Genomic DNA, 27,553 nt, shown 5'->3' with positions numbered 1-27,553 from the left:
AAGACTTTCTCTAAGAAAGTAGTGAATTGATTTAGGCTCTGGTTCAAGCTCTTTATGTCATTGCCACCTGGAAACAACCAGTTCACAGACAAGCACTTTTAGTAGCATTATTCCAGTCAATATTCAAAAACAAAATTACCACTGTTACCTGCAGGTGGTAAATTAAAAGATACAAAGGGATAATGGGATGGTGCCAGTGACATCTTGGAATTGTGTTTGTATTTTGACCATAATATTACACTGTTAATCTATTTCATCTTTTGGGCCTTACTCTGCTTCCATTCAGACAGTTTCACACAGCCAAGACCTTGCATTTCATTTACATGGCTATTGATCACTTTAGAGACTTATTAAGGTCAATTTGAATTATGATCTTACAGTCCCAAATGCTGCCAAGTTTCTCAGTCTCATCCCACATTGATACTTGACATATGTCAATACCAAATGAGGAAAACTTCATTTTATTTTAAAAATAAAAATCCATGAGATTAACTCTCATCTCAGTCTGGTAGTTTTTAAAGGCACAAGAGGAGTTTGTTTTCTATTCCATTACCAAAGATAGTTACTTAATTAGTTAATAGTTCAAAAGGGCTATAGGCCAATCACTGCTAATTGCACTGGGAAAAAGAATAAATTCATGCAAATCATTATTATTACAATATATGATGCCTTTGCCCCATACACTCACATGTTTCTAAATTTGCATAACTTTGAAATAGTTTGCATGACTGTAAACATTTTATGTATTTTCTTCTAGCTTTCATTTTTTAAACCAAAATTGTAAGAGCATTTTGAATGCTGGCTTTTTCATTTTTATGATGTCATAAACATTTACTTATGTCACTATATATTTTTTTTCTGATACATTATTTGTAATGGCTGCTTAGTATTGTATCATAGCTTGAGATTTAATTTGTTTCCTCCCCCCATTTATTTTGCTTTTATAAATAATGCTAGTGTGAGCATTCTTGCACATCCATCTTTGTCTGAGGCTCTATTTCTGTAGTATAAATTCCCAGAAATAAAATTCTTTGCCAAGGATCACCACTCTCTATTCTAAAGTGAATACTCACACCAACTTTTAATTTGAGGCAAACTGAGTAATCAACAACAAAAGCAACAGTAACTAACCTTTATAGAGCTAATATATAAAGTTAGTATGCAGGGATGGGTGTTATGATTACAGGAAGTCCCCTACATATGAACGAGTTCCGTTCCGAGAGTGTATTTGTAAGTCCAATTTGTTCGTACGTCCAACAAAGTTAGCCTAGGTACCCAACTAACACAATCGGCTATATAGTACTGTACTGTAATAGGTTTATAATACTTTTCACACAAATAATACATAAAAAACAAACAAACACAAAAAATAAAGAGAACATTTTTAATCTTACAGTACAGTACCTTGAAAAGTACAGTAGTACCAGCTACATCATTGCTGCTTTTATGCTTGCTTCTGGACATCTTGGGCTTGAAGTAAAGATACTGTACTACTTTATACAGTACTGTACAGTAAAGTATACAGAAGCACAACCACTTGTAGAGGATGCATGCACGTGACAATGTACGCCAGACACGTGAACTAACTTACGTGATTGGACATGCAAATGCAAGTTCGCATCTTTGAAAGTCGCAACCTGAAGATTCGTATGTAGGGGACTTACTGTACCACCATTCCAAAGATAGGGAGAAGTTAATAGGCTCCTCATATAACAAATAAATGGATGTAACCCAAGCTGTCTCATTCCAGAGCCAGTGTTCTGCTTAAATAGATCATTTTGGTTTGTATGATACTGAGTATAAAAGTTCAGAGATCATTTGCTGAAGATGGTAATATGCAAATGACTCAGCAATTGCATTTATAGGCATGCACCCAACAGAAACATGTACATATTTGCACCAAAAGACATGTCCTGGTTGTTTATAGCAGAACTTTTTATAATAACCCCAAACTGGGAAATAATCTAAATGCCCATCAAGAATAGAATTGATAAACAAATTGTGGTGTACTCACACAATGGAAAGCTATATAAAAATGGGAATAAAAAATGTCTAACTGTGTGCAACTACAAGAATAAATCTTATAAACAATGTCAAGCAAAATAAACCGGTCACAAAAAATACATATTGTGTGAGTCCATTTATATAAAACACAAAAACCAGGGAAAACGGAATCTATGCTGCTAGAAGCCAGACTGTTGAATACACTTGGGGGTGGGGGGGTGTGGAGGAAGACTAGAAAGTTAGCAGGAGGTGGTCTTCGGAGGTGCTGCTCTGTTCTGTTCTTTCACCTTGGTGCTGGTTACGTAGATGTTTAGCTTGTGGAAATGAATGGATCTATGACATATGTACTTTTCTTGTATGTATTTTTAAAATATTAAAAATCAGAGATGATTAAATAATATATAATCTACTTGAATGTTGATATAAAAGAACTAAATATAAGAACCTTAGAAAAATTTGTTTCCAAAGAAACATTAAAAATAGTATTAATATTAATTCTAAATGAATATTTTAGAAACACACTCTGCTACTAAGTTTTAAAGTGAGATGTAATTTACATACTACTAATGATATTTCTGCACTCTTTTTATTTATTTTCATAGTTAAACAAGCACACCAGATGTCATTTGAAGGTTTTACAAGATACATGAATTCGTCTGAATGTCTACTATTTAATAATAAGTATGAAAGTGTTTATCAAGATATGACTCATCCACTGAGTGATTATTTTATTTCAAGTTCACATAATACGTACTTGATATCTGACCAATTAGTGGGACCAAGTGACCTTTGGGGATATGTAAGGTATTTCGATTTTTAAATCCATTACATTTTAAAAACGTTTGAAAGTTCCCGGTGGTGTCTACCTCAGTAGGTAATAATTCACAGTAAAAGAAGGCTATGCATGTTATAAAAACACATAGGGAAGAGGAATTTTGATTCATACATATCTTGGATATCCAATCTTTGGGTGGTTGTATAATTTATTCAATATATTATTATCATACACTTCCCTTCTAATCCTGTCTGCCAACCTCCTCTCCCCAGTTACTGGCCCTCGGAAGTTTCCTGAGCAATTTGGATACTTCGTATAGGAAAATATGTGAAGAAGACTTTTAAAATCTTATTTAGCTAATCAGAACATCTGGGGTTTCTAAAATAATATGGTTAAAATTAATTCTCAGATATCTCAGTGCTATAAGGAAAACCAACACATAAATTACATAATGTGGCATTTATAGATAATATATATACTTATATGTCAGACGATTTACATAGATTAAAGGCAGTCTACGCTGCACCATTAATTTTGCGTTCTACAATGTATCATACTGTTAATACCAGTTTAGTTTCAGCTTCAGTTTAGTCAGTCAGCTGAAGATACAGTGGTGAGCAAGATTTTCAAAGTTGCTACACTCATTTGTTCATGAGAATAGGCAGCTAATAAGCAGATAAACAAATCGATATTTCCAGGGACTGATTCATATGGAGAAGATGAACTAAGGTAATTGTGGGGTGAAGCGTGTTACTTTAATTGAAGGGTCAGGAAAGGCTTCTCAAGAGGATATAGTTGTGGTCTGAGTGATGATAAAGAGGAAGTTTCAGGTCTAGTGGAAGGGCATGCTAAGTAGAAGAAATAATCAGTGCTTGGCATGTTCACATGAGAGAAAGACAGCAAGTGTGGGTGGAAACAAGTAAATGGAGAATGAAGGGAGGTGAGTTTGAGGAGGTAGACAGGATGCATTTATGAGGGTCTTAGAGACCATGGTAGGGAGAATGGATTTATTCTAGTTGCATTGGGAAGCCATTGGAGGGGCTTTCCTTGGGATAATATCATAATTTGATTTACTTTTTACTGTGGAGGAAGGACTGATGGTGCAAGAGTGGAGGTAGAAGATGCTTTGGGAAGACATTGTAGCAGTCAGGTGATGATGATCATTTAGATGATGAGGCAGCAGCTGAGATAGAGGGCTGAATTTGAAATATTTTAAGGAGGCAGAGCCAACAAGGTGATTTACCAGGTGATTTGAAGAGAGGTAAGAGGGAAAGAGGGTATCAGGATTTTGGACCTGATAACCTAGGATATGATGACATTATGGACAGAGATGGTGAAGCCTGAGAGAGGAGGCCATTGTAGGTTGTGAGGCAAAAGCAAAAGTTCTGTGATGGCCGTGTTCAGTTTGAGATATCAATTAGTTATCAAACGGCTAGGTCAGATAGTCAGTTGAGTGTATGTGTCTGGGATTTAGAAGAAGTATCCAGACTGGAAAAATAGGATTGGAAGCCATTGGTATATAGGTGATATTCAAAGCTATGTGATTGGGTGATATTACATAGCAAAAATCATAGAAAAGATATCTTATAATCCCATGATAACATCAAACTTAGAAATTAATATTGCTTCTCCAGTTTAAAATCTAAGTAAATACATAAATCCACAAACTCAGAAATATATCTATTTAGAATCCTGTAAAGATTGCCCCATTCATAGCTCTACTTTTATTACAGAAAATTCTATTCATATCTCATTATATTAATTTTTTAAAGAGAGAAACTACACATTTTAAACAGGTTGACTTAGAAATACAGAAAATTACTTTTGAATTCCAAGAAAGTGTTCCACCCATGTGAAAATTTAAAGTTAAGTTTAATTGTATTTCTTCCTCTATTTCCTTACACAATTGTGGAAGATACACTCAAAATGCAAGTCGTTCAAAATTTCTCTACTTATGAGAGGTGGTGTAATGCAATGTTTACCTATTAATGTTTAAGTTTCTGGTGCTAATCTTTCCTCCCTTTCTCTCATTTGTTAATTATATGATAGATATAACTTTTTTGTGTCTCAGTTTCCTCCTCTTTAAAAGAGGAAAACTAATATTAACTGCATTAAATATTTTAATCCACAAAAAGCCCCTTAAACTTATTTAAGTGGAGAATTTCTTTCCTGAGTGAGAGACAAATTTTCATTATTCGTTCCCACGTCATTATTCATTCATTTCACTCAGTGTGAGACAGTGAAAAGTGCCCTCCACACCACCGCTGGGGGAGAGACAACTTTCTTTTGCATGCTTCTGAGTAAAAGGGTTGGCATGACACAGTGCAATCCACTCAAAACATTTTTGCTGGGGACCAAACCATGTAGTTAAAATAAGCAGCTTGGTAAAGGTTGGCTTGATCTAAGGATAAAATTAAACCTATCTAGAGATGTAGCAAGAATCAGTATTATTTAGGTTGTCCTCCATGAAAAATTTTTTTCCCACAAAACTATAGAGGGTTTTGATCTATTAGTAGGGAATGAAATTCATGTAGTATTTTGTTAAAGGTATAATCCATAATCTAGGAATGACCATTTATTTTGTTTAAATTTTACTAGTGCCCTTGTGAAAGGATGCCGTTGTCTGGAAATTGACTGCTGGGATGGATCACAAAATGAACCTGTTGTATACCATGGTTATACATTCACCAGCAAGCTTCTGTTTAAAACTGTTATCCGAGCGATACACAAATACGCATTCATAGTACGTGCATGTATTTGTTAAATTACAGTTATGTAAACATAAGATAATTTACTTGTTTCAAAATCCTATGACGCTTGGCCTTAGTTTAGATCAGTGGTATTTCCAATTGTGGGTTATGATCCATTAGTTGACAGTGAAATCCATGTAGTATATCATTAAAGGTAGATTTATCAAAGTTAATCTCAGGTAGTAAGGTACATGTGGTTTCATGGAACTTTTAAAAAAAATTTAAAAAATTTTGTATACAGCAGGTTCTTATTAGTTATCTATTTTATACATATTAGTGTATATATGTCAATCCCGATCTCCCAGTTCATCCCGCCACCCCCCCCCCCATACTTTCCCCCCTTGAGTTTCATGGAACTTTTTGTTTAATTATATAATATATATTATGTGTGTGTGTGTGTATGTGTGTACACGTGTGTATTGTGCCATAATATAATTTATATTTCTTACCATGAGTTAATGGCCAAAGAAGTTTGAGAAATACTGGCCTATGTAATAGTAAACGTTTTACCAACATTCGAATATTTTACTTTCAAGACACAAATGTCAAAAAAGTATTATCTCAACTTTTGGCATTTTTTCTACTATGATGTCAGCTATTTATACAGAAAAGAATGTTTAGAAGTTTACTTTGGATTTCAAAATTATTGTTAAATGTATTAAGTTACAGATTCAAATATTTAATTCTTTCTAGAGCTTCTTAATTCAGCTTAAAAATCCTCCTCTATAAATTGAGCTGATTTTAACAGTCATTGAATTCTGAATAATACTTGATTCCATTGACAAGCTTGGCTAATTCAGTACCTTCAGACATTTTAAATTGTTTTTTTTAAACTTAGTATATGTGATTTCTTTCTTAAGTACTTCAACCATAGTGCAATTGAAGAGATTTAATTAACAAAATCTTACTGAGTACTTAATGTATATCTAATAAATTAAACTTACAAATTTGAAAAACTTAAAGTACTCCTAAATAAGTCAATCTATAAACATAAGCATAACTTAAAATCACACAGTTAAATCAATTGCTCCATTATTTATTAGAAATAGAGTCTAAAATACTAAATATTCACAAAATAAATATAAATTATTTAAAAATTTATCTTAGTATAAAACCTTGATATATGGCATTAATTCTCTTAAACAACTAATTTCTGATGATTTCTAAATTTATATCTCTATCCAAACTTCTCCCTTGAACTTTACACCAATATAGACAACTCCCGATTTGACATTTCCACTTGCGTATTTAATAGGTATAATTAACTTAACATGTTTAGACTTGAGCTCCAGATAATATTCCTCTTTTTCCTAGTCCCACTTGTCCCATGGTCTTTCCCATCTCAGTTAATGTTAACTTTTACGTGTTCGGCCTAAATCATTGTTGTCAATGTTAACAGTCCCTTCTTTTCTCTCTAACCGCTCAATAAGTTCTTCAGCAAATCCTCTTGACTCTACTTTCAAAATATACACTGAATTTAATCCCTTTCCCCATTCTCACTGTCACTGTACTGGTCAACTACCATCATCACTTGGATTATTACAATGGCCTCTTATCCAGGGTTCCTGCTTCTCTCCCTCCTCCCCTGTGGTTTCATCTCAATATATCAGCCACAGTGACTTTTTGGTAAGTCAATTCATGTAATTCCCCTTTTCAAACCCTTCAATCCCACTCAAAGTAGAAGCTAAGGTCCATACCTTGACTCCCAAGGCCCTACATGACCTGTTTTCCATTACCTCTCTTACCTCTCCCTTGTTCTTGTGATCATTCTGGCCTCCTTACCCTTTTCCAGACATATCTCAAAGCGTTTGCACTTGCTATTCCCTTCATCTGAAATACTCTTCCCAAATATTTGAGTAGCAAACTCTCTCACTTCATTCAGGGTGGGTAACTGAGGGAATAAAAGGAAATAGAGACAATCTTAAAATTAAAATGCCTTGCAAGGATGGACAAACCCCTACAGCTTCTAAGACTCCAAAGAGTAAGCGATGGAATTTAAAAAAAGGCTTTGAGCAACAGACTCAATGAGACTTCTCAGTTGGACAACGTGACACAGTTTTGCAGCAAAGATTAGATCGAAGGTTGAACTTTTTACTCATTATAGTCACCATTACTTTGGGGACGAGAGAACAATGAAATAAAATAGACTTGATAACTGTGGCTTGGAAAGAACTTTAGATATAGTTACTGGCATATGTGACTTAATAGAAACAAACATACGAAATTGAAGTTTTTGAGGAAGTTGTATTGCTAAAAACAAAACCAAACATAAGTCTGACTTGTTAGGTAAACCTTAAAACAACCCTTGGTCAGGAAGTAAGCTGCAAAAGTGGCTTGGCTTTAAGGAAAGCCAACTCCTCAGCACATGCTTTAGATATGAACAAGGAGGATAACGCCAGAGTATCTTCCCAGAGGGTGGAGACAAGGACTACAGAAGACAAAAAAGAAAATGAGTTCTTCCCAGTGAGTGAAGTCAGGGCCTAATCAAGAAATCCATTTGCTAGGCCTTCACTTTGCCTAGTCTCAAAATCACTTATTATATTTGGGAAAAGAATTTTACACTATTCTCTTAATATTAGACTGAGTCAATATATATGTACATGGGTATTTACGAGAAGGTCATTTTTTAGGCTGAACCCCAAAGATATTAGGTTCTAATTCCTGGAACTTGTAAATGTTACTTTATTTGGAAAAAGGGTCTTTGCGGGTGTGATGAAGTTAAGAATCTTGAGATGAGAGATTATCCTGAATTATCTGGGTGGGCCCTAAATGCCATCATATGTATCCTTATTAGTGGGAGGTAGAGGGAGATTTAATACACACAGAAGAGGAGGAAATGTGAAGATGAGGGGCAGAGATTGGAGTGATGTGGCCACAAGCCAAGGAATGTTGGCAACCACCAGCAGCTGGAAAAGGCAAAGAACAGATCTCCCCTAGAGCTGCTGAAATTTTAGCCAGTGAAACTGATTTCACTTTAACCAGTGAAACTGATTTCAAAATCTTGGCCTCCAGAATTGTGAAAAGATGAATATCTGTTGTTTCATGCAACCAAGTTTATGGCAATTTGTTACAACAGCCATAAGAAATTAATATACTCATACATTAATAAGGCATAATATTATATGTGATATAGTATATAACATATGACATATATATCGAAGGTCTGTAATAATGCAGCAGACCTTGCAATTCCTTTTCTTGTTATTCTAAATTGGTAACTTTGTGTCCTGATAATTATATTTGGAAACAAAATAAAGAAAATAATTTTGAATAAGATCCCAAAAGGAGTGTTGTTCACTATTTTGGGACAAATTTAAAAGTTACAATGATGACTAAGGGCAGAAAATATCTTTGTAGAGTCACTTTTACTTACTAGATACTCTTTATTATTAAAAATTGGAAATATCTTTATCTTTGTTTTTAATTATAAAGCAATGAATTTTGATTATAGAACTTAAAATTGAAAAAGTAGAAAATTAACCTTTTTTTTTTAACTTACCAGGGTTAAAGTTTTTCCTAAAAATATCTAAACATATATATGCAGTTTAAAAAAAAATGTAGAATCTTACTCTTTGGCAACTTGTTTTTCTTCATAAGACTAGATCATAGATAACTTTCTGTAGAGTATATATAGCTCTACCTCTTTTGTGACAGAGTTATATCATTCCTTTTAAAGGATATGCCATAATTTATTTAAACAAGTACCCACTGTTGGGTGCTTCAGTTTTTTTCCTATACTTCTAATGCAAATAGTAATAATTTTCCTTTTTATACAGATTTAATGTTCCCTGTTTTGTCAGACTCAAAACTATTTTCAGTTTAAAGAAAACGTAATTATTTTGCGAAAGTACTGAACATTAGAAATGCTTTAAAATTAAGTGCTTCTATAAATTGCATTAAAGTTATTGAGGAGTTTTGATTAATAACTGTAGTAATGGTTAATTTTTTAGACATCTGACTACCCAGTGGTGCTCTCTTTAGAAAATCACTGCTCCCCTTCCCAACAAGAAGTGATGGCAGACAGTTTGCAGTCTACTTTTGGAGACGCCTTGCTTTCTGATACGCTTGATGATTTTCCAGACAAATTACCTTCACCAGAGGTAACACTTTGTCTGAGAAGCGCAGGTTAAGAAAAAGAAAAAAACATGCTACTATTGTATTGGCCCATGAAACTGGGCTAGAGATCAATGACAAATGCTTAGTTTTGATTATTTATAGAGGTGTATCTTTGCAATGTGTTTCCTAAGAAATAGTCCCGTGAGCATTTAGGTGAATACATTTTGATAAAGAGAATATATAGAGATATACCTAAAAATTCACATTTTAATTGTGCGTCATATCCAATGTTTCCAAAATTTCAAGTCAGTTAACATTAGACCACAGGAATTTGGTATGTTTTACAGGCCAAAGGCTAAGAAAGAGGCAAAGATCTAGGCTGTAATTAGAATTCATGCCCAATACCTCAGCATCTGGGTGGCAGGTTCCCCCTTTTTTAATTTGCTGTTTTCAATGTCCCTGTCTCTACAGGCGTCTTACCCTCTTCAGTTGAGCATACTTAAGTATTTGGTTTAAAAAAAGCACCCACACCCTACCCTCAGGATTGCAATTTCTACTCCAGCTATCTTTTTATTTTATTATTTCCTTTCTCAACCCAAATTTTCATTTCCTTGTCTCCTCACAACCCACCTAATCAGGTTTCCTCTTCCACGTGCACCAAGTAAGTATTTCAGTGTGCTCATCACTTTCTTACCAGTAAATTCTTTATTTTTTTAATATTTATTTTCTTTATCTTTTTTTTTTTTTTTGGCTGCATCGGGTCTTAGTTGCAGCACGTGGGATCTTTGTTGAGGCTTGTGGGATCTTTCATTGCAGTGCGTGGGCTTCTCTAGTTGTGGAGTGCAGACTCCAGGTCACATGGGCTCTGTAGTTGTGGTGCTTAGTTGCCCTGTGTCATATGGGATCTCAGTTTCCCAACCAGGGATTGAACCTGTGTTCCCTGCACTGAAAGGCGGATTCTTTACCACTGGACCACCAGAGAAGTACCCCCTACCAGTAAATTCTAACGGACCTATTTCAGCCTTCCTCTGACTTGTTGCCTTGACAACATTCAATGCTATGGATGCCTCCTTCCTTTCCGTGAAACACTTCCTTCTGTAACACCACATTCTTCAGGCTTTCCTCATTCCTCTCTGGCCACTCTTCAGTTTCCTCTGCTGGTCCATTCTCCTCACCCCAAAGTTTATCAGGTGATAAATGAACTTTTTTCTTTTTTGAATGAAAGTATTTTTTAACAACCAATAGTTTAATTTTGACATGTCATCATTTTGGTAGATATAGTATATATTTGTAATATTTGAATATCCCCCTTTACATTTTTTTTTATTTTATTTAGATGAGTAGAAAATGTAAAGATGAAAGTGTTATGACACTAAGGACAAGAAGTATAGGACTCAAGATAGAATTAAGACAGACGAAAATAAATTGAACAAATGGACAAACTGTGACTCTTTCACCTGATGAGAATGCTCACAGGCTAAATGTGTTCAATTATGACAGAAAAGAAAGGTTAAACAACTTGTGCAGGGTGCTGTAAACACATCATCAGAGATTGAATCTAAGAGTCATGGTCTAATTCAGGAAATTATAATAATAATTTCAGTTTTCTAGGAATAGAATTCCTCCTCTTATTATTTATAAATCTATTTTTTAGTATTCAGATATATAGTTTCCATTAAAGCTTTTGCTTCCACACTAAGGTAAGGAGATGCTTTCCAATGAGTAAATGAGAAATTAGAGATAAAGTCATTTTCTCATACTGCACTTAGCCCTCAGTATACAAAAGAATTGCCTGGAGACTTGTTAAAGAGACATGATTCTGTCCCACGATTCAAGATTCTGGTTCTCTAATTTTGAAGTAGATTGCAGAAATCTGTTCTTTTAACAAGAACCCCAGGTGATGCTTTTGATACATGCGGTTGCAGAGTGCACTTTGGTAAACTCTGTATTAGTAACATGAGGGTCATAGTAAAAGAGAGAAGACCCAAGATGATGGAATAATTAGAGTGGGTACCTGGGGATGACAAAGAGAAGGGCAATCAAAACTCCTCGAAGAAAAGAACTTTAGGGACTTCCCTGGTGGTCCAGTGGTAAAGCATCTGCCTTCCAGTGCAGGGGACACGGGTTTGATCCCTGGTTGGGGAACTAAGATCCCACATGCCGCGGGGCAACTAAGCCCACATGCTACAACTACTGAGCTTGCGTGCCTCAACTAGAGAGGCTGCACGCCACAAACTACAGAGCCCACGTGCTCTGGAGCCCATGAACCACAACTACAGAGCCCATGCACTCTGGAGTCCATGCGCCACAGCTAGAGAGAAGCCCGCCCGCCGCAACCAAAGTTCCCGCATGCTGCAACAATGATCCCATGTGTCACAAATAAGACCCAATACAGCCAAAAATAAATAAATAAATAAATAAATAAAAACATTATAATAAAAAAAGAAAAGAATTTGTCTTCACAGTCCAGATCCCAGCAACATTAAATACAATGTAGCAGGCACTTAATAAGTATGTTTGTTAAATTAATGAATATTTGAAAAGGGCAGAAATAAGTAAGTGAAAGAAAGGAACCAGAAGGCTTTGGATTTAGAATGAGTGACCCAGATGGTGAATTTTGCCATGCTCCTAGTTTTGAAGGGCAGGAGATATTAAGTTGATGATGCTCGTATGCAATACAGTTGAAATGTGAAGATTTATAAATCTTTAGCTTAAATTTAGTCTTTACTAGATGTCAAATACTATAATAGACATTTTTATATACCTGATCTCATATAATACTTTTTAATGTTGGATAAGAGAGTGATGACCTGAAGCATTCACTACCAGAAGTTGTAACATTCTAACTTCTGTAACATTGAAAAATATATATATATATATAATTATATAAATAATAATTTATATAAAATTATATGTATAATTTTAATAATAATAATAAAAATTTATATAAAATTTTATATATATAATTTTCATGTATTTCAAATTTGTGCATAGTAATAATATATGGAATGTAGAAGAAATAGAAAAGAAAAGAAAGCCCCAATCATTACAGGCATATCTTTTGGTGAATTTTGGTCAATACAATAATATCACTGGTTTCTATTAGGTTTTTAGGAATACGGAAAAAAGATGGAGCTTTTACATATCTTACTACTGTGGGCAAATTGAAAATATGATGAAAAACTTCTCGATGACAATGACAAGTGCAAATTTACCTGTGCATGTGTAATTGTATCTTTCTTTTAAATTGTTTCTGTAGGCATTAAAATTCAAAATATTAGTTAGAAACAAGAAAATAGGAACTTTAAAGGAAACCCGTGAAAGGAGAGGTTCTGATAAGCATGGTCAGGTAGAGGAATGTGAAGAAGAAGAGGAGGCAGAGCAAGAGGAGGAGGAAAATGAGGCCAAAGGACCAGAACCATCGGATGCTTTTCAAGACGATTTGGAAAAGGAGGCAGAGTCAAAAAGGGCAGTCGGAATTCCACTCTTCAAGAAAAAGAAGGTGAGATGAGGCTTTGCGAAAGCCTTACAAGTGATTGAAAAGTTGTCTTATTTTTTTGTTGAGTAGTTTTAAAACATTTTGGAGGAAAACATCTTTTTCCTACTTATAATAACTTCAGTCTATTATATAAAATTTGTTTGGAAAAAACTAGCAGGGGACAAGAAGTTTTAGAAGTCATCTCTTCCTGTATTAGCTGTTTGTAATTATTTTTTTCTCTACAGCCAACAAATATTATGCCTTCTTATGTATTAGACACTGTGCAGTGTACAAAAGATAGTGTAACTGCTCTGAAGGAGATCATACTGTCAGAGACAAGAAAAGCACTGTTTATATTATATAGTATTTTAAGTATACAAGTTAGCATGACAAAGGAAGGTATACACGGTTGCAAGGGGTACAAAACTAATTCAGCTGGTTTAAGTAAAATGTGAATTAATTCAATTGGTCCACAGAAATGAAAAATTTAGGGAAAGGGATTCTAATTTCAGTAATGACTTGGTTGAAGTGTATCAAGCAAAGTCCACAGAAATTTCTTTCTCCAACTTTAGCCTTACTTTTCCTATACTGGTGCAAGCCTTTGCAAAGCTTCAGTTTTACATGCTTTCAGATTCAAATCCAGTGGAAGGCCTATCTATCTCTCAGCTGACCAAGCAGATTCTTTTTGTACATTGGCTATGATCCAAGCTGCGTGCATCCCAGAGCCACTTACTGTGGGGAATGCAGAGCTCTGGTTAGCCAGGCCCAGTGCACGTTACCGACACTTAAGCACATGGATTGAGCATGTGCAAGAAGTGTTTTCCAAAAAAAAAAAAGAGAACACTTTGGAAGGGGCTAACAGAAGTGCAGAGGGTATAGATACTGGGCTATAGAAGAGCAATACAGTACTATACAACAGAAGTTATTCCAAAATGTTAGATCACATTGGAAATATACTTAATCATGACTAAAGTTCTTGAATTTGTAGAATTCATGAAACTAAACTAAGACCTTTGGGAAAAAGGAAATAGAAATAATTGCCATCCTCAATACTTATTACATTAATTGGGATTTTAGGTTTAGGTTGTCTCATAATTAACATTAAATGTTATCATAATAGAACATATTCACATTGACCGAATCAAAATAGTTTTTGAGGATATAATCTTATGAAAAGACTAAAATCATTGATTTGAAAGCATATTTTCTTTATTGAAAAAAAAATTTTTCAAATGATTAGTGCGAAAATGTGAAATTATTGCCTTTTTTTTTTCACCACAAAGTTAAAAATAGCTACGGCCCTATCTGATCTTGTTATTTATACTAAAGCTGAGAAGTTCAGAAGTTTTCACCATTCAAGACTCTATCAACAATTTAATGAAAGTAACTCTATTGGGGAGTCACAAGCCCGAAAACTTTCAAAGCTGAGAGGTAAATTCTTATGATTCAAATAGATGAAGTGTTTAAACAAGTTATATTCACTTTTAAGGTGTCAAAATTGGTCATTGATGTTTACAAAAACTATATTCTAGTACAATTTCAACATATTTAACATATTTTAAAAAGGGTTACATGCCTCAGGTCACATTAAGTTTTATTTCACAGAACTCAACCATTACTTAAGTCATGAAAGTTTGATTGAGAATGTACAGTCTGGACACTTTGTTGGGAGGGGCTCTGGTGAGCAGTTTACATGGGAGAGCAGCGAGTGACAAGGCTACAGAGGCAGGCAAAGCCAAATTACAAGGAACTTGAACTTTGTCCTACAATCCAAAGTGAGTAGGAAAAGATTGAAATCTCAGGAGTCACATGATCCCCTGTGTGTTTCTGAAATATGCCTCTGTTAGCAGCATAAGGGTGACACTGCCTGCAGGGAGGAGATGATAAAGGCTTATGTCAGGGAGATTGGAGCCAGGGTGAACTTTGTGGACTCGGTGGGCCTCTAAGAGGTAGAGTTAAATAGACTGGGAGGCTGTATCTCTAAGGTGAATAAGAGGGAAAAAATGGTACCCAGGCCAGACTGCCAGATGGCTGTGTACCTGCAGAGGGACCATGTGTCTCTGCATATTCTTTTCACTGTCTCCTGACTCTACATCTGAGGTGGGTTTATTCTGCTTGGTAGAGCCCGAGACACAACAGGGAAAGAGAATGGGAAGAAGACGCTACCTTCTTCTCAGACTTATATGGCAGGGAATACCATCAACTTAAAAAGGGATGGTCTGTCGGGAGGGGAAATTTTTTCCCTCTATCCTTCTTGAGTTCTTGTGGCTGGACTACTAATAAAACTGATGCAAGCCATATTGACAGGAGAAAAAGAACCAAAATTTAATTCATAGAAATGGGACCTAAGAAGTGACCAAAGTAGGCAGGTTTTATACTTTTTAGACAAAGAAACAATAAATTTGTGAGGAATTGACAGGACAAAGAAACTTAGGTTTTGGGTGACCAATTAGTGAAGAAGTCAAACAGAGTTTGGGCTTGGGGTAGTAAATTAAAGAAGTCACAAAGTTTGTTTTCACAGTCTTCTCAGCCCTGAGTTCCCTGTCTTTGGTGGGAAGGGTGTCCTACGTTCGGACGCAGGGAGTGCATCTTTCACGTGAGACATTTATTTCCTGCTTTGAAGGAGACAGAAAAGAGGGATAGAGTGTCCCTCTTGCATTGGCCATTTCTTAAGTCACTTTAATTCAAAATAATCAATATGTCACTGAGGCACATTTTAGGGGCAGCCTACCCTGTTCCTCAACAATCAATTAACTTAATAATCAGAATCAGGTGACTCTCCATATCCTTTTTAAAAATTGCAATCTACCATCTTATGTAGAAGCACCATGGCAGAGAAATCAGCACCTGCAACTGACCTGAGAAAAGCTGTTGGCTATTAGGAAATACAGATTCTGGTATAATTCTTGGTTAACCTCATTGGGCTGGCCATCAGTACCCTAGGGTTTTGAGGCATGCTTTAGCTTATCTCCTCAAATTACCTGTTGGAAAGATCCTATATTATAGGGCTTTTTTTTTTTTTTTTAAACTGAGGCTTGTGACCAAAAATCAATTCAGTAGATCTAAATGACAGTTAAAAGAATAGACTAGAGTAGAATGGAATGGAATATAATAAAATGGAATGGAAAGAACAAAATAATAGAATGGAGAAGATATATTGTAGGCAGGAAGAATAAGTATTGTTTTATGAAACAATTTTGTGTGTGTGTGTGTGTGTGGTGTTGGGTTGTGATATAAAGCATATTTTTTACTGTGAACTATGTCAACAGAGTTTGAATTTGAATGACCTACTTTACTAGCCTCCATCGTTTCAAACTATTGGATGGTTTTTGTTGTTGTTCGTGGGGACAGGACGTCTGGGCACAGCAAAAGTCGTTATAATTCTCTCACTCTCATCATATTAAACACTGGCTCAAAATCTGAAAAGGGACTGGGTAGTTCAGAGCAGAGTCATAAAATATAGCATCAGCCTTTCTTTGGAAAGAGTATAGAACATTTTTCTTGTGCCAAAAGTTAATAGTAAATAATTAATGATTGGGCAAAGATGTTCTGCAAGGATGTCTATCATTATTAAAAACATAATAAACATCATTAAGTTTATAATAGGGAAAAATCAGAAACAGAAATTTTCATATGTGTGAATGCTTTTCAGTCATTTAAAAATAATGTCGTAGGTGAATATTATTGAAATGGAATGATTTTCATGTTATCTTAGTAAGTTAAAAAATGGAAGTTTATAAAATGGAATAAACAATAAGATTCAATTAAAAATAAGTATATACATATGACAAAAGAATGGAAATATATATATACCAAGAGGTTATCAGCGTTATTAATTGAGTGGTGAGATTATATGTTGTTTTCTTATTTTTTATTATTTAATTTTCACATTTCTCATGCTATGTGAAAACAGCATGTTTAATTTCTAAATCTCAGAAGTAACAAAATCATGTTAAGGATCCATAGTGATCATTCATGTTTATCGCTTTGTAGATGAAAAAAATTAAGACCCAGAAGAGTACGTATTTTATCAACAGATAGACATCTAGTTTAGGACTGGATAAGGGACCATGACACGTGGGCACACAAAGTGCATTTGTACATGAGTAGCTTCAAAGTGAACTTTTCCTCAAGGAGAGGATAACTTCTAAAATTGAGTGTTAATTAAATTAACTGTAATTACTATTAACTTCAGTAACTGTAATTTTTTACCTGACAATGCTTCCTAAAGAACAGTTTTTAGGATGAGAGTGGCAATGATTCTGTTCTAGCCTGAATAGCAAATAGAGTGGACATAGGCAATAACCATTTCTTCCATGACTGGTCACCATATTAGCAGAAATAGTTGTGGGAACAGGATCTGCTTAGTGAAAGAATAAAAACCTTGGAGAAACATAAAATCTATGTTCAAAAATTTGAGGGGTGTCCAATGGTAAGTGGTGTCAATTAGTTTTGAATCTTAAGTGATTTAAATAGAATTACTAGAAATGTGTAAAAAAATATAGGTAGAAACATAAAGAATATGTATAGAAACTGAAACGGACTCATGTGTGTGTGTGTGTGTGTGTGTGTGTGTGTGTGTGTGTGTGTGTGTGTGTGTGTGTGCTTCAAGTATAGACATTGTCTTACTTTCCTTGTAAGGAAAACATTTGAAATAATCAGAAGTATTGGGAGGTAGCAAGTTCTCTTTCTTTTTTTTTTTTTTTTGAAGAACAAATGCCTTTTATTTTTTATCTTATTTTTTAATAACTATTTATTTATTTATTTTTGGCTGCGTTGGGACTTTGTTGCTGCATGCTGGCTTTCTCTAGTTGCGGTGAGCAGGGGCTACTCTTCTTTGTGGTGCACGGGCTTCTCATTGCGGTGGCTTCTCTTGCTGAGGAGCATGGGCTCTAGGAGTGAGGGCTTCAGTAGTTGTGGCATGCGGGCTCAGTAGTTGTGGCGCATGGGCTTAGTTGCTCCACGGCATGTGTGATCTTCCTGGACCAGGTCTCGAACCAGTGTCCCCTGCATTGGCAGGCGGATTCTTAACCACTGTGCCACCAGGGAAGTCCCACAAGTTCTCTTTCAATGGAGGGATGCAAACAGAAATTGAATGAATTTTGGGGAAAGATACTATGATGGTTAGAAGGTCAGCTGGAAGCTGAGTTGAGTAACTTTAAGGTCCCTTTCAGCCCTGAGGATCTGTTAAATATTCAACTTGATTAACTTGGATGACATCACATAGTTTTATATGACTTCTGTGCGATTCTGTCCTAATGTGAAAACCAAAGTGAAAAAAACCAAAATGGGCAAAGATACTTTTGTTTTCAAAAATGGATGCATTTTATTTTGGAATTTTATATACTCTATGTCAAAGTGAAATTAATTTGGATGTGAACAAAAAAAAATATAGTATCCAATTGTTTCTTTCTTCGAGTGAGTAATTACATAAAATTGTTTAATAAAAAATTATTATTAGCTTTTCAATAACAGTGAATTACACTGCCAAACAAAGGCATGAATTTATTTTGATTTCCATGAATTGCAAATATTTCTGCCAGGACAATAGACATCAACATTATTGAAACTGTTGTAGAATTAAATAAATATATAGACATAGTAGTTTATTTGAAATCTTTGCAATGTTTTAATAAATTTCTTTTTTTAGCCAATGAATTTATTCTTCACACCACGAAGTTCATTACCAGAATATATCCCAAAGCAACAAGAACCGACTCTTCTAATTTTAATCCTCAAGAATTTTGGAATGTAGGTTGTCAAATGGGTATGTTACATAGGATATTGAGTTTTTTGCAAAAATAAGATAAAATAAATTCATTTTGTGAATTAATAAAAGATTCATGAAAAGAGCTTCCTTTGAAGAATTTTCGACCCTGGGTGTTTTGGAGTCAAGCAATGATGAATCATTGGCTTCAAGGGTTGAAGTTATTCCTAAATAGGTTGAAAAGGGTAAATCTAGGTGAGGGTAGAAGCATGGAGGTTAAATTCATGAAGAGTTTGCATGGGAATTGTAGGAATGGGAAAAAGAAACCAAAAAGAGATGTAAGAGGACAGTGAAGGTCAAGTCCTTTGCCTGAAAGATTTGCTAAGGGCCTCTTCAAATCAAGTGACCTCTGCTTTTTGTACTTTAATCACTTCTGCATTCATAGTATTGAAAAGTAAGACTGCATAGCTTTGTTATTTGTCCTTGACTGACTCTCCTTATTCCAAATTGATCAACTGGTGTACCAGTGGGACGAACCAGTCAGAAAGTGCCAGGTGTTAACCCTTCTGCTGCTGAATTGTGACAAGGCCCATAGGTTTTCAGAGAGGGAGGGAGCGGGGTCAGGATGGTAGGGAGGGCAGTGGGGGGTAGATGGTGGTACTGCATATAGTGGCTATTTACCAGCCTATATGGAGTTGTTTCCATATTTTAACAACAATTATTGCTCTGCCTGTTCCTCGCTTTCTCCTCAAGTGATTACAGTACCTCTTTAGACCTGAAAGTCTATGATACAGTTGGTGTCTTCCCTTCTAGCATTTAATGTACTGATTTTCTTTACTCTCATATTTCCTGAATGTTTTCTGACATGTACATTGCTATTCTATAATCTATGCTGTATGCCATTTTGATTTTTTAACTCAAAGCTGTAAAATAATTTGCAGATTAAATTTTGAAACTCACCTTCATATGTTAACAATGACATGGCAAAAGGAAAGGTTTAAAAATCATGATTTATTTGGCTAATGCTTGCTCTTAAAATGTTCGAAGATATATAATTCATGATTAGGTTTCAGTAAACTGTTTAATTGCGTTTCTTTAGATATACCCTCTATTTCCTGACCATGTCAAAATAGTCTTTTTCCCTCACAGTGGCCTTAAATTTCCAGACCCCTGGTCTGCCTATGGATCTTCAAAATGGAAAATTTTTGGATAATGGTGGTTCTGGATATATTTTGAAACCACACTTCCTAAGAGATAGTAAAACAAAGTTCAATCCAAATAAAGCACTAATGGACAGTAATCCAATCATACTTATGATAAGGGTAAGATTAATTACTTTTTCTTTTACCTTTATTGGTTATGATATAAGCTAGATAGTATGCATTAATATTTTTAGTTCTATTGATTTTCTTTAATGCCTTTTAAATTTCTGTTAATCTTTTCAGGTAATGTAGGTGGGAGGTATTTCAACATCCTTGCATATCTGAAAAATGTCTTTCTGTTGCCTTTTTGCATGAATGAAAAAAATTGCATAGTTCTAATTAGAGGAACTAGTCTAGTTGTTCTAATTGTTGTTCTAGTGAGAAGATGGGGTGTTTCAGCCACTTTTTCAGATCCCTTCCTAATCCACACAAATCTCATTGATGTGCTTCTGTGGATTTCTTCTTTCCTTTTTAGTCTATATGCAAGCGATTCTTTCTCACTTTCATTTGTGGGTGAGAAAGAATTTCTTAATCCTCATCTCAAACTAAACATTCTCCTTGTATTCTTTTATACATGTTCACATTATACACATTCACTGTTTCAACTGCAAACAATGCTCAAATCTGACCTCATTTTTGGACTATAAAGGCTTATTTTTAATAGCCTACTTAACATCCTTACCAATATTCTGTCAAACTTAAAATATTAAAGCCTGAACATCCCTTCCTCGTCAAATCTACTTCTATTTTATTTAAATCTCAGGGAATTGAGTCAAATTCCTTGACTCAATTAACTCAGGCAAGAAAAGTGGGAGCTATTCTTGTCTTCCACATCTCCTTCACTTCCCATGTCCGATCCATTTCTAAGTTCTGTAGATCTCACTTTAAATGTCTCCCTTAACCATCCCCTTGATCTGATGTCGTTTGTGACTGTCTTTTGTTTAGGGGTCTGTTACCTGTCGTCACCTCCATTCCTTTGGCTTCCTAAGGGGTTTTCAGGTAGTCTTGTCTCAGTTGTCCTGATCCATCTTCCACAAGTCAACCAGAGAGATTTTGCTGCAGTGCTCATCTTCTCATGCCTACTTAATATTTATTTGTGTCTCCTGATCGTTTTCTTAGTCTGGCTTTGTCCTACTCCTCTAGCCTCATCTCTCACTTCCTCCAGCCTTTCAACCCATTCTGAAACTGTATGGAAGCCTTCTTTTTTGTCCACAATGACTCTTCTGTGTATTGCATATGCTATTTCCTTTGATTGGACTACTCTTCCATCCTTCATCTGCCTATTGCATTCTGACGCATTTTTCAATACTTTAAGTGTCACTTCTTTTTGGAAGCGTTTTCTTGTGCTAAGTTGTGCTTCTTTTGAATTCTTCTGTTTTTCGGTAACACCCTATACATGCATACATTATGGCACTTACCACACTGTAAATTATAATTATCTGCTTGTTATACTTGTCTTTCTCCCCCCACTTGTCTGAGGGTCCTTTAGGGATAAGGACTGTGTTTTGTTCAACCCTTATCCACAGTGACTGACACAAACTATATGCTCAATACATGTAGGTTAATTGAATGAATGATTTCTTTTTCAAGTTGAGAATACTAAAGAGAATATATGTGCTCTTTTATTGCGAAAGTGAAGATGGAGGATAGCTGGTATGCACAGATGTTTACAAATGCCACCTGTTTGTATTCTGAGAGTTCTCATGTAGGGGTGTAAGTGACGTGGTGTGAAAGAGGCAGGGTTGATGATTTTCCTAGGAAGCTGCTGCCATAGCCATGTGTGTCTTCCCTTCTTGTTCTGATTGTTCTAGGGAGCTTTGTGATTACATTATGACTTGCACAAATTGTGGAGAGCATGATTTGGGAATGCAAAAACCTAGTTTTGCCATTAGCTTTCTTATGTCCTTGATGAAGCCATTTAACATTTCTGGTTTACGCTTTGTCAACTGTAAACAGAGAACTTTGGATTAAACCAGTTATTGTCAAGCTTATAAAAACTAAGGTATCATTTTCTAAGTTTAAAATCTCGTGTATAAGACCAATAGATGAAAGCAGAACTATCTGGTTGACCACTAAGGGTTTTCTGTTTGACATCCATCCTCTGCAGCGGCCCCTGGAAGGGCTTTGTGAATCAGAGTGTACAAATTATTTGAACAATAAATCTCTAAATTCTATTTCAGTACTCATATTCTATTATTATTTAGTTATAAATTTTTTTTTGGCATGAGATGCACCTTCTCCATATTGATAAGGGTTTATTACCTGGAGGGCCTATATTCAGCTGATAGGCTCTGGTATCAGTGTACTAGTTTTTCACAGTCAATGTTCTTTCAAGTTACCTTGATATCTAATTATGCTTATTGATAAGTGCCCGTTCCATACTGTTTGTTAAATATTTGCACAGTTACTCTGGTTTCTAGCTGATGCCATAATTTGTGGATGTAGGAAAGAAAAAATTACACACTGGCACTTTTTTCTTTTCTTTTCCTTCTTTTTTTCTTTCTTTTTTCACAACAATTATTTATTTGTTCCTCTTTATTATAATCTTCAGAAATTGAAATCATGTCTCAATTTTTTACATTAGTACACTCTGTAAATAAACTAGTACACTTCAAATACTGTTGTTTTTTTTATTCGGACTTTGTTCCTTAAAGTAAAACAAATCTGTGCTTCAACAATTAGCTTGACTAATAGAAGAGTAAATAAAACTATTATTAGTTACTTTGTTAAGCATTTTTCTGCTATCCAGTCCCTAATATATATATGAAATAATTGATTTTGTCAAACTCAGGTTACTTATGATAATATAGAAAGCAATGGTTAAGGTAAAATTTCATGATAAATTATCCAAACATATAAATTATACTGTCAGAAAATGTTATCATAGGAAATTATGTGTTTTTTCTTATATTTCAGGAGTTGTATTTATAGTTTACAGTTTTTTTGTTGTATATATACAATATGAATTTGAATTCATGTTTTTGGAGTGACTCAGCCTGAATTACAGTAGAAGGGGACCATAACAATGCTTTTAAAATAAAAATATTTGTTGGACCATCAATCTTGGAGAATGTGGATTCTATTATAATCACGTATTGGTAAAATGGAATAATTTAGACATGTTCCTGGTGTTTATCTATTGATACTTGAGGATAAAAGAGTTAAAATTAAAAATTGGCACTATTTTCTACTTTCACTTTGTTTGTTTTTTTTTTGGTGGGAAATGACTTAGTCAATCATGATTTTTGGAAAACCTATTTTATTTTGAAATTAAGCAGTGATGCAGTTTGACATTCTGCTAAATTCTTGAATTCCCTTATTTTTGTGCAGCTCATCAGTGGGATCCAGTTGCCTCCCAGTTATCATTCATCATCTAACAAAGCTGACACATTAGTGAGTGTAGAAATTTTGGGGGTTCCAAATGATCAAATGAAACAGCAGAGTCGTGTAATTAAAAAAAATGGTGAGCTCCTAATATATTTTATCGAACATCTATTAGACTTCTTGTTGAAAAGCTTAAAAATCATATATTGATAGAGTTTTGATACATATTTATTATTCATAAGGAAAAGGTTTTGCATTATGTTCAAGATGACCAAAGTGTTATATGCAGCAAAAACAATTTGACAATGACTTAATGTTGGCTAGATGTATTTTCAGATTACAGATACAAAAATGTATCTGACCTGAAAAATTAGTGCTTTTTCCATTTTTACTTCCATTTTATGTTTCCTTGTATGACTGAATTAAGAGTGACATTTTGACAGCTGCAAATCTACTTAGCTTCTAGCCTCTGTGTAAAATAAAGAACTTAAGATTTCTCTGATACAGCATGTTACGTAGTTTTACTTCACTACTTGAATTATTTTAGATCAGAGGTCTGTGGCTTCTGACTCAGGCTAAGGATGCCATAGAAACCTACTCGTACAGTATTTGGATAAAAAATTCAGTCATTTTTGCCAGCAGAGAAATGTAGGAATGGAAGAAATTACTTTGGTAAGATTTTCAGTGTTCCAGCATCCCATGATAATTTAGGTAATACAGAACTGACATTGTTATTTCTTCTCTGAAGTTGAAATCATGAATGAAATTAGAAAAGTATAGATTCTTGGGGCTGACTCTTAGAATCACATGGGAAGAGAGCTTGCAACTGATCCTTTGAGTCTAGAATCTTCTATGAGTAGATATTCCCAGAATATAGTGGACTTCATTTCAGAGTCTGGAAATATGCTCCAGGCTAAATGGCACAGACAGAGAAGCAGGTGCAGTCTTAGTAGTCTTCTTCTTCTTCGGTGATAATCCCCCCCACAAATGTCCAATGTTCAACTCCTCCCAAATCCAGAATATTCCTCCAGCATGGCCCGTAGTGCAAAAGGCATGAAAAAAGGTTTGGGAAGTTTTGCTACCTCATCCTATGTTATCAGTGGGAAGGGATATTAGTGATGACGTCCTGCTTTATTTGGCACCCCTTAGAGTTGAAATGGCAGTGTAAAGAAATGGTAACTGCTATCAGGAAGCTTCTAGTAACCTATCCCTTGTTTTCTCCATCCCCTTACTTGAATCTTCATGACAAAATGTACAGAACATTAATTTATTCAATGCAAACTTTATATAATACTATGATTCTAGCTCCCATTAGAAATTTGATTGCATCCCTGGGTTTTATGAGAATATCCCTACAGAAATTCAGTTTGGTTCATCAGACATTACTGGGCCCATTATATTAAAAGCCTGGTTCTAAGTATCAAAAACACTTCAAATCTCTGTTTATTAACTGCATTCTTATGTATGTCCCAACTAATTCTATTGTAGATAGTTTACAGTTCAGAGTGGAATATGAGATATAAGTAAAACTGTTATGAAAAAGTCATTAGTGCTTTAAAGAAAGTACAAAGAATAGTATGGAAGGGGCAAATTTGGAGATGGTTCTTGGCAAATGAGTAGAATTTTTTATAGAGATTGAGGATAAGGGAACTTTTTTCCTTTTTCTTTTTCTTTTTCTTTCCTTTTTTGGCCATGCTGAGAGGCTTGCATGATCTTAGTTCCCTGATCAGGGATTGAACCTGGGCCACGGCAGTGAAAGAGCCAAATCCTAACCACTGGGCGGCCAGGCAATTCCCAATGATAAGGAAATTTAAGGCAAAAGTAATAATATGAGTGCTAAAACACGGAGAAAACAAAATTCAAACATGTTAGGGAAAAGTAAAGAAGTTCAAATGCAATGTACTTAAGAAAGATTAATGTGAGATAAAATGAGAAACTTACCTTGGGTATGGTCATGGAAAATAGTGAAAGCCATGATAAGGCAGTAGAAACTTTCTTTTCTGTATAAAATGAATAAAATTAAAACTTTTAAACAGGGATATAAAACACTAAGAGAATTGAGCGTTCCGGAGATCATTTCTGCAGAGTAGAGAGGACAAAGTGTGTGAGAGAGAGATGAGAAATACAGAATAGAGTTAGATGTGATCTCACGGTTAGAGCATGTAGAAGTCAGGTCCTAAAGAAGGGCTGTGGCATCAGAAAAGGAATGGAGGATGCATGTAAGGAAGACCAGCAAGACTAAGGGTGTAGATAACCGGACAGGAGGGATTCTGAGATCACTTAGCTACTAGGGTAGTGGTAGTGTAATGAAAGACGTGAGAGTCTGGGAGGAAAACGATCACATTTGGGTAAGGTGGGGAAGTGATTTTTAACTATATTTGTAACTAATCAAATTTGGTATTCTGGTTTATTTTTTATTTATTTATTTTATTTTGACACTAAAAGGACTTTCATATATATCTATATATGATTGTGTGTGTGTGTGTGTGTGTGTGTGTGTGTGTATGAAAGAGTGAAAGAGAGTATGGTGAAGGATGGTTGGAGGAGGAAGAATAAATTAGTATAAGAATTTTGTGCAGACATTTTTCAGTGTCTATAAAGAATTGACTCTTAAACCTGCCCCTGTACTCCATTGAATTATTTCTTTTCTTAAGGCAAGGTAAGATGGTTATTATTCCAGTGTGAATCAATTTGTTTAATATTTTTACGGGCATGGACTGCATTCTGGATTACTTCCTAGTAAATGTGCTCTTGTGACCACAGATGCACCATAGAAAACATAGATATGGTATAATTAGTCATAAATGCTTCAATACTTCTTGAAATGTAACTCAAAGGACAGATCTATTGAAGTAGTAGGTGTAGCTTGCCTTTGTACAATGAAAAATAATACATTATTTTTCTCTGAACTTTTGAGTTTTTATTAAATAAGAGTGTATATTTGATCTGGATGTGAATTTCTTGATTCCATTCAATTATGCTTAATTTTTTTCTGATTTGGGTCACATTGTGATACAATTTGGATTTCTTGTTTGGCAAGAGAGTGTTTGGGATAATCTATTTTGCTAAGGACATAAATTACTCATCGACTTTGTTTTTTTTTTTTTAACATCTTTATTGGAGTATAATTGCTTTACAATGGTGTGTTAGTTTCTGCTTTATAACAAAGTGAATCAGTTATACATATACATATATTCCCATATCTCTTCCCTCTTGGGTCTCCCTCTCTCCCACCCTCCCTATCCCACCCCTCTAGGTGGTCACAAAGCACTGAGCTGATCTCCCTGTGCTATGCGGCTGCTTCCCAGTAGCTATCTATTTTACATTTGGTAGTGTATATATGTGCATGCCACTCTCTCACTTTGTCCCAGCTTACCCTTCCCCCTCTCTGTGTCCTCATCATGTTGTTTTGATGAAGCTCAATGAATTGAAATTGAATAGAAGTAGTTCAAGTTTATGGGGAGATTATATCAGACAGGTTGGGTTAGATCAAACAACCCATACAAAGATAACACAAATTTAGTTCTAACTCATGCTTACTCAATGTCTTAGTTCAGGCTGCTACAGCAGCAACAAAAACAGACTGGTTGGCTTAAAACATAGGAATTTATTTTCTCACAGTTCTAGAAGTTAGAAATCCATGGTCACATTCTGATGAGGGTACTCTTCCTGGTTTGTACGCAGCTGTTTTCTTGCTGTATCCTCCTCACATGGCAGAGCCAGATTATTTCTCTTGTGTCTCTCCTTATGAGGGCATTAATCCCATTCTTGGGGGCTCCAACCTCATGACCCAATTAATTCCCCAAGGCCCCACCTCAAAATAGCATCACGGTGGGGATAAGGACTTCAACATCTGAATGAGGGGGCAAAAACATTCATTCCATAGCACTCATACAGTCTATCACACATGGGCAATAAGCTTCTGTTTATTGGTTTGTGTGTGTGTGTGTGTGTGTGTGTTAGTTTCTCTTTAAAACAAAGTGAATCAGCTATACATATACATATATCCCCATATCTCTTCCTCTTGCGTCTCCCTCCCTCCCACCCTCCATATCCCAGCTGTCTAGGTGGTCATAAAGCACCGAGCTGATCTCCTTGTGCTATGCGGCTGCTTCCCACTAGCTATCTATTTTACATTTGGTAGTGTATATATGTCCATGCCACTCTCTCACTTCGTCCCAGCTTACCCTTCCCCCTTGCCGTGTCTGCAAGTCCATTCTCTAGTAGGTCTGCATCTTTATTCCTGTCCTGCCACTA

At 35.2% G+C, this 27,553-nt stretch overlaps 1 protein-coding gene across 1 annotated transcript in view; it reads left to right on the top strand.

Moving 5' to 3' along the window:
- PLCZ1 (phospholipase C zeta 1) overlaps positions 1 to 27,553 on the top strand; it is a gene marked incomplete at its 5' end in the record, with an annotated part of 48,590 nt that overhangs the window by 13,450 nt on the left and 7,587 nt on the right. The window contains 8 exons of the mRNA XM_082351370.1: positions 2,607 to 2,808; positions 5,378 to 5,522; positions 9,480 to 9,629; positions 12,845 to 13,087; positions 14,347 to 14,494; positions 18,714 to 18,830; positions 19,920 to 20,092; positions 23,303 to 23,435. Coding sequence (XP_082207496.1) covers positions 2,607 to 2,808; positions 5,378 to 5,522; positions 9,480 to 9,629; positions 12,845 to 13,087; positions 14,347 to 14,494; positions 18,714 to 18,830; positions 19,920 to 20,092; positions 23,303 to 23,435 — 1,311 coding nt within the window. The remainder of the gene's footprint in view (positions 1 to 2,606; positions 2,809 to 5,377; positions 5,523 to 9,479; positions 9,630 to 12,844; positions 13,088 to 14,346; positions 14,495 to 18,713; positions 18,831 to 19,919; positions 20,093 to 23,302; positions 23,436 to 27,553) is intronic.

Source organism: Balaenoptera borealis (genome assembly GCF_965194805.1).
Source record: "Balaenoptera borealis genome assembly, chromosome: 13".
NCBI lineage: Eukaryota > Metazoa > Chordata > Mammalia > Artiodactyla > Balaenopteridae > Balaenoptera > Balaenoptera borealis.
The sequence above is the reverse complement of the archived record's forward strand: the minus strand, read 5'-3'. Positions and strand labels throughout refer to the sequence as shown.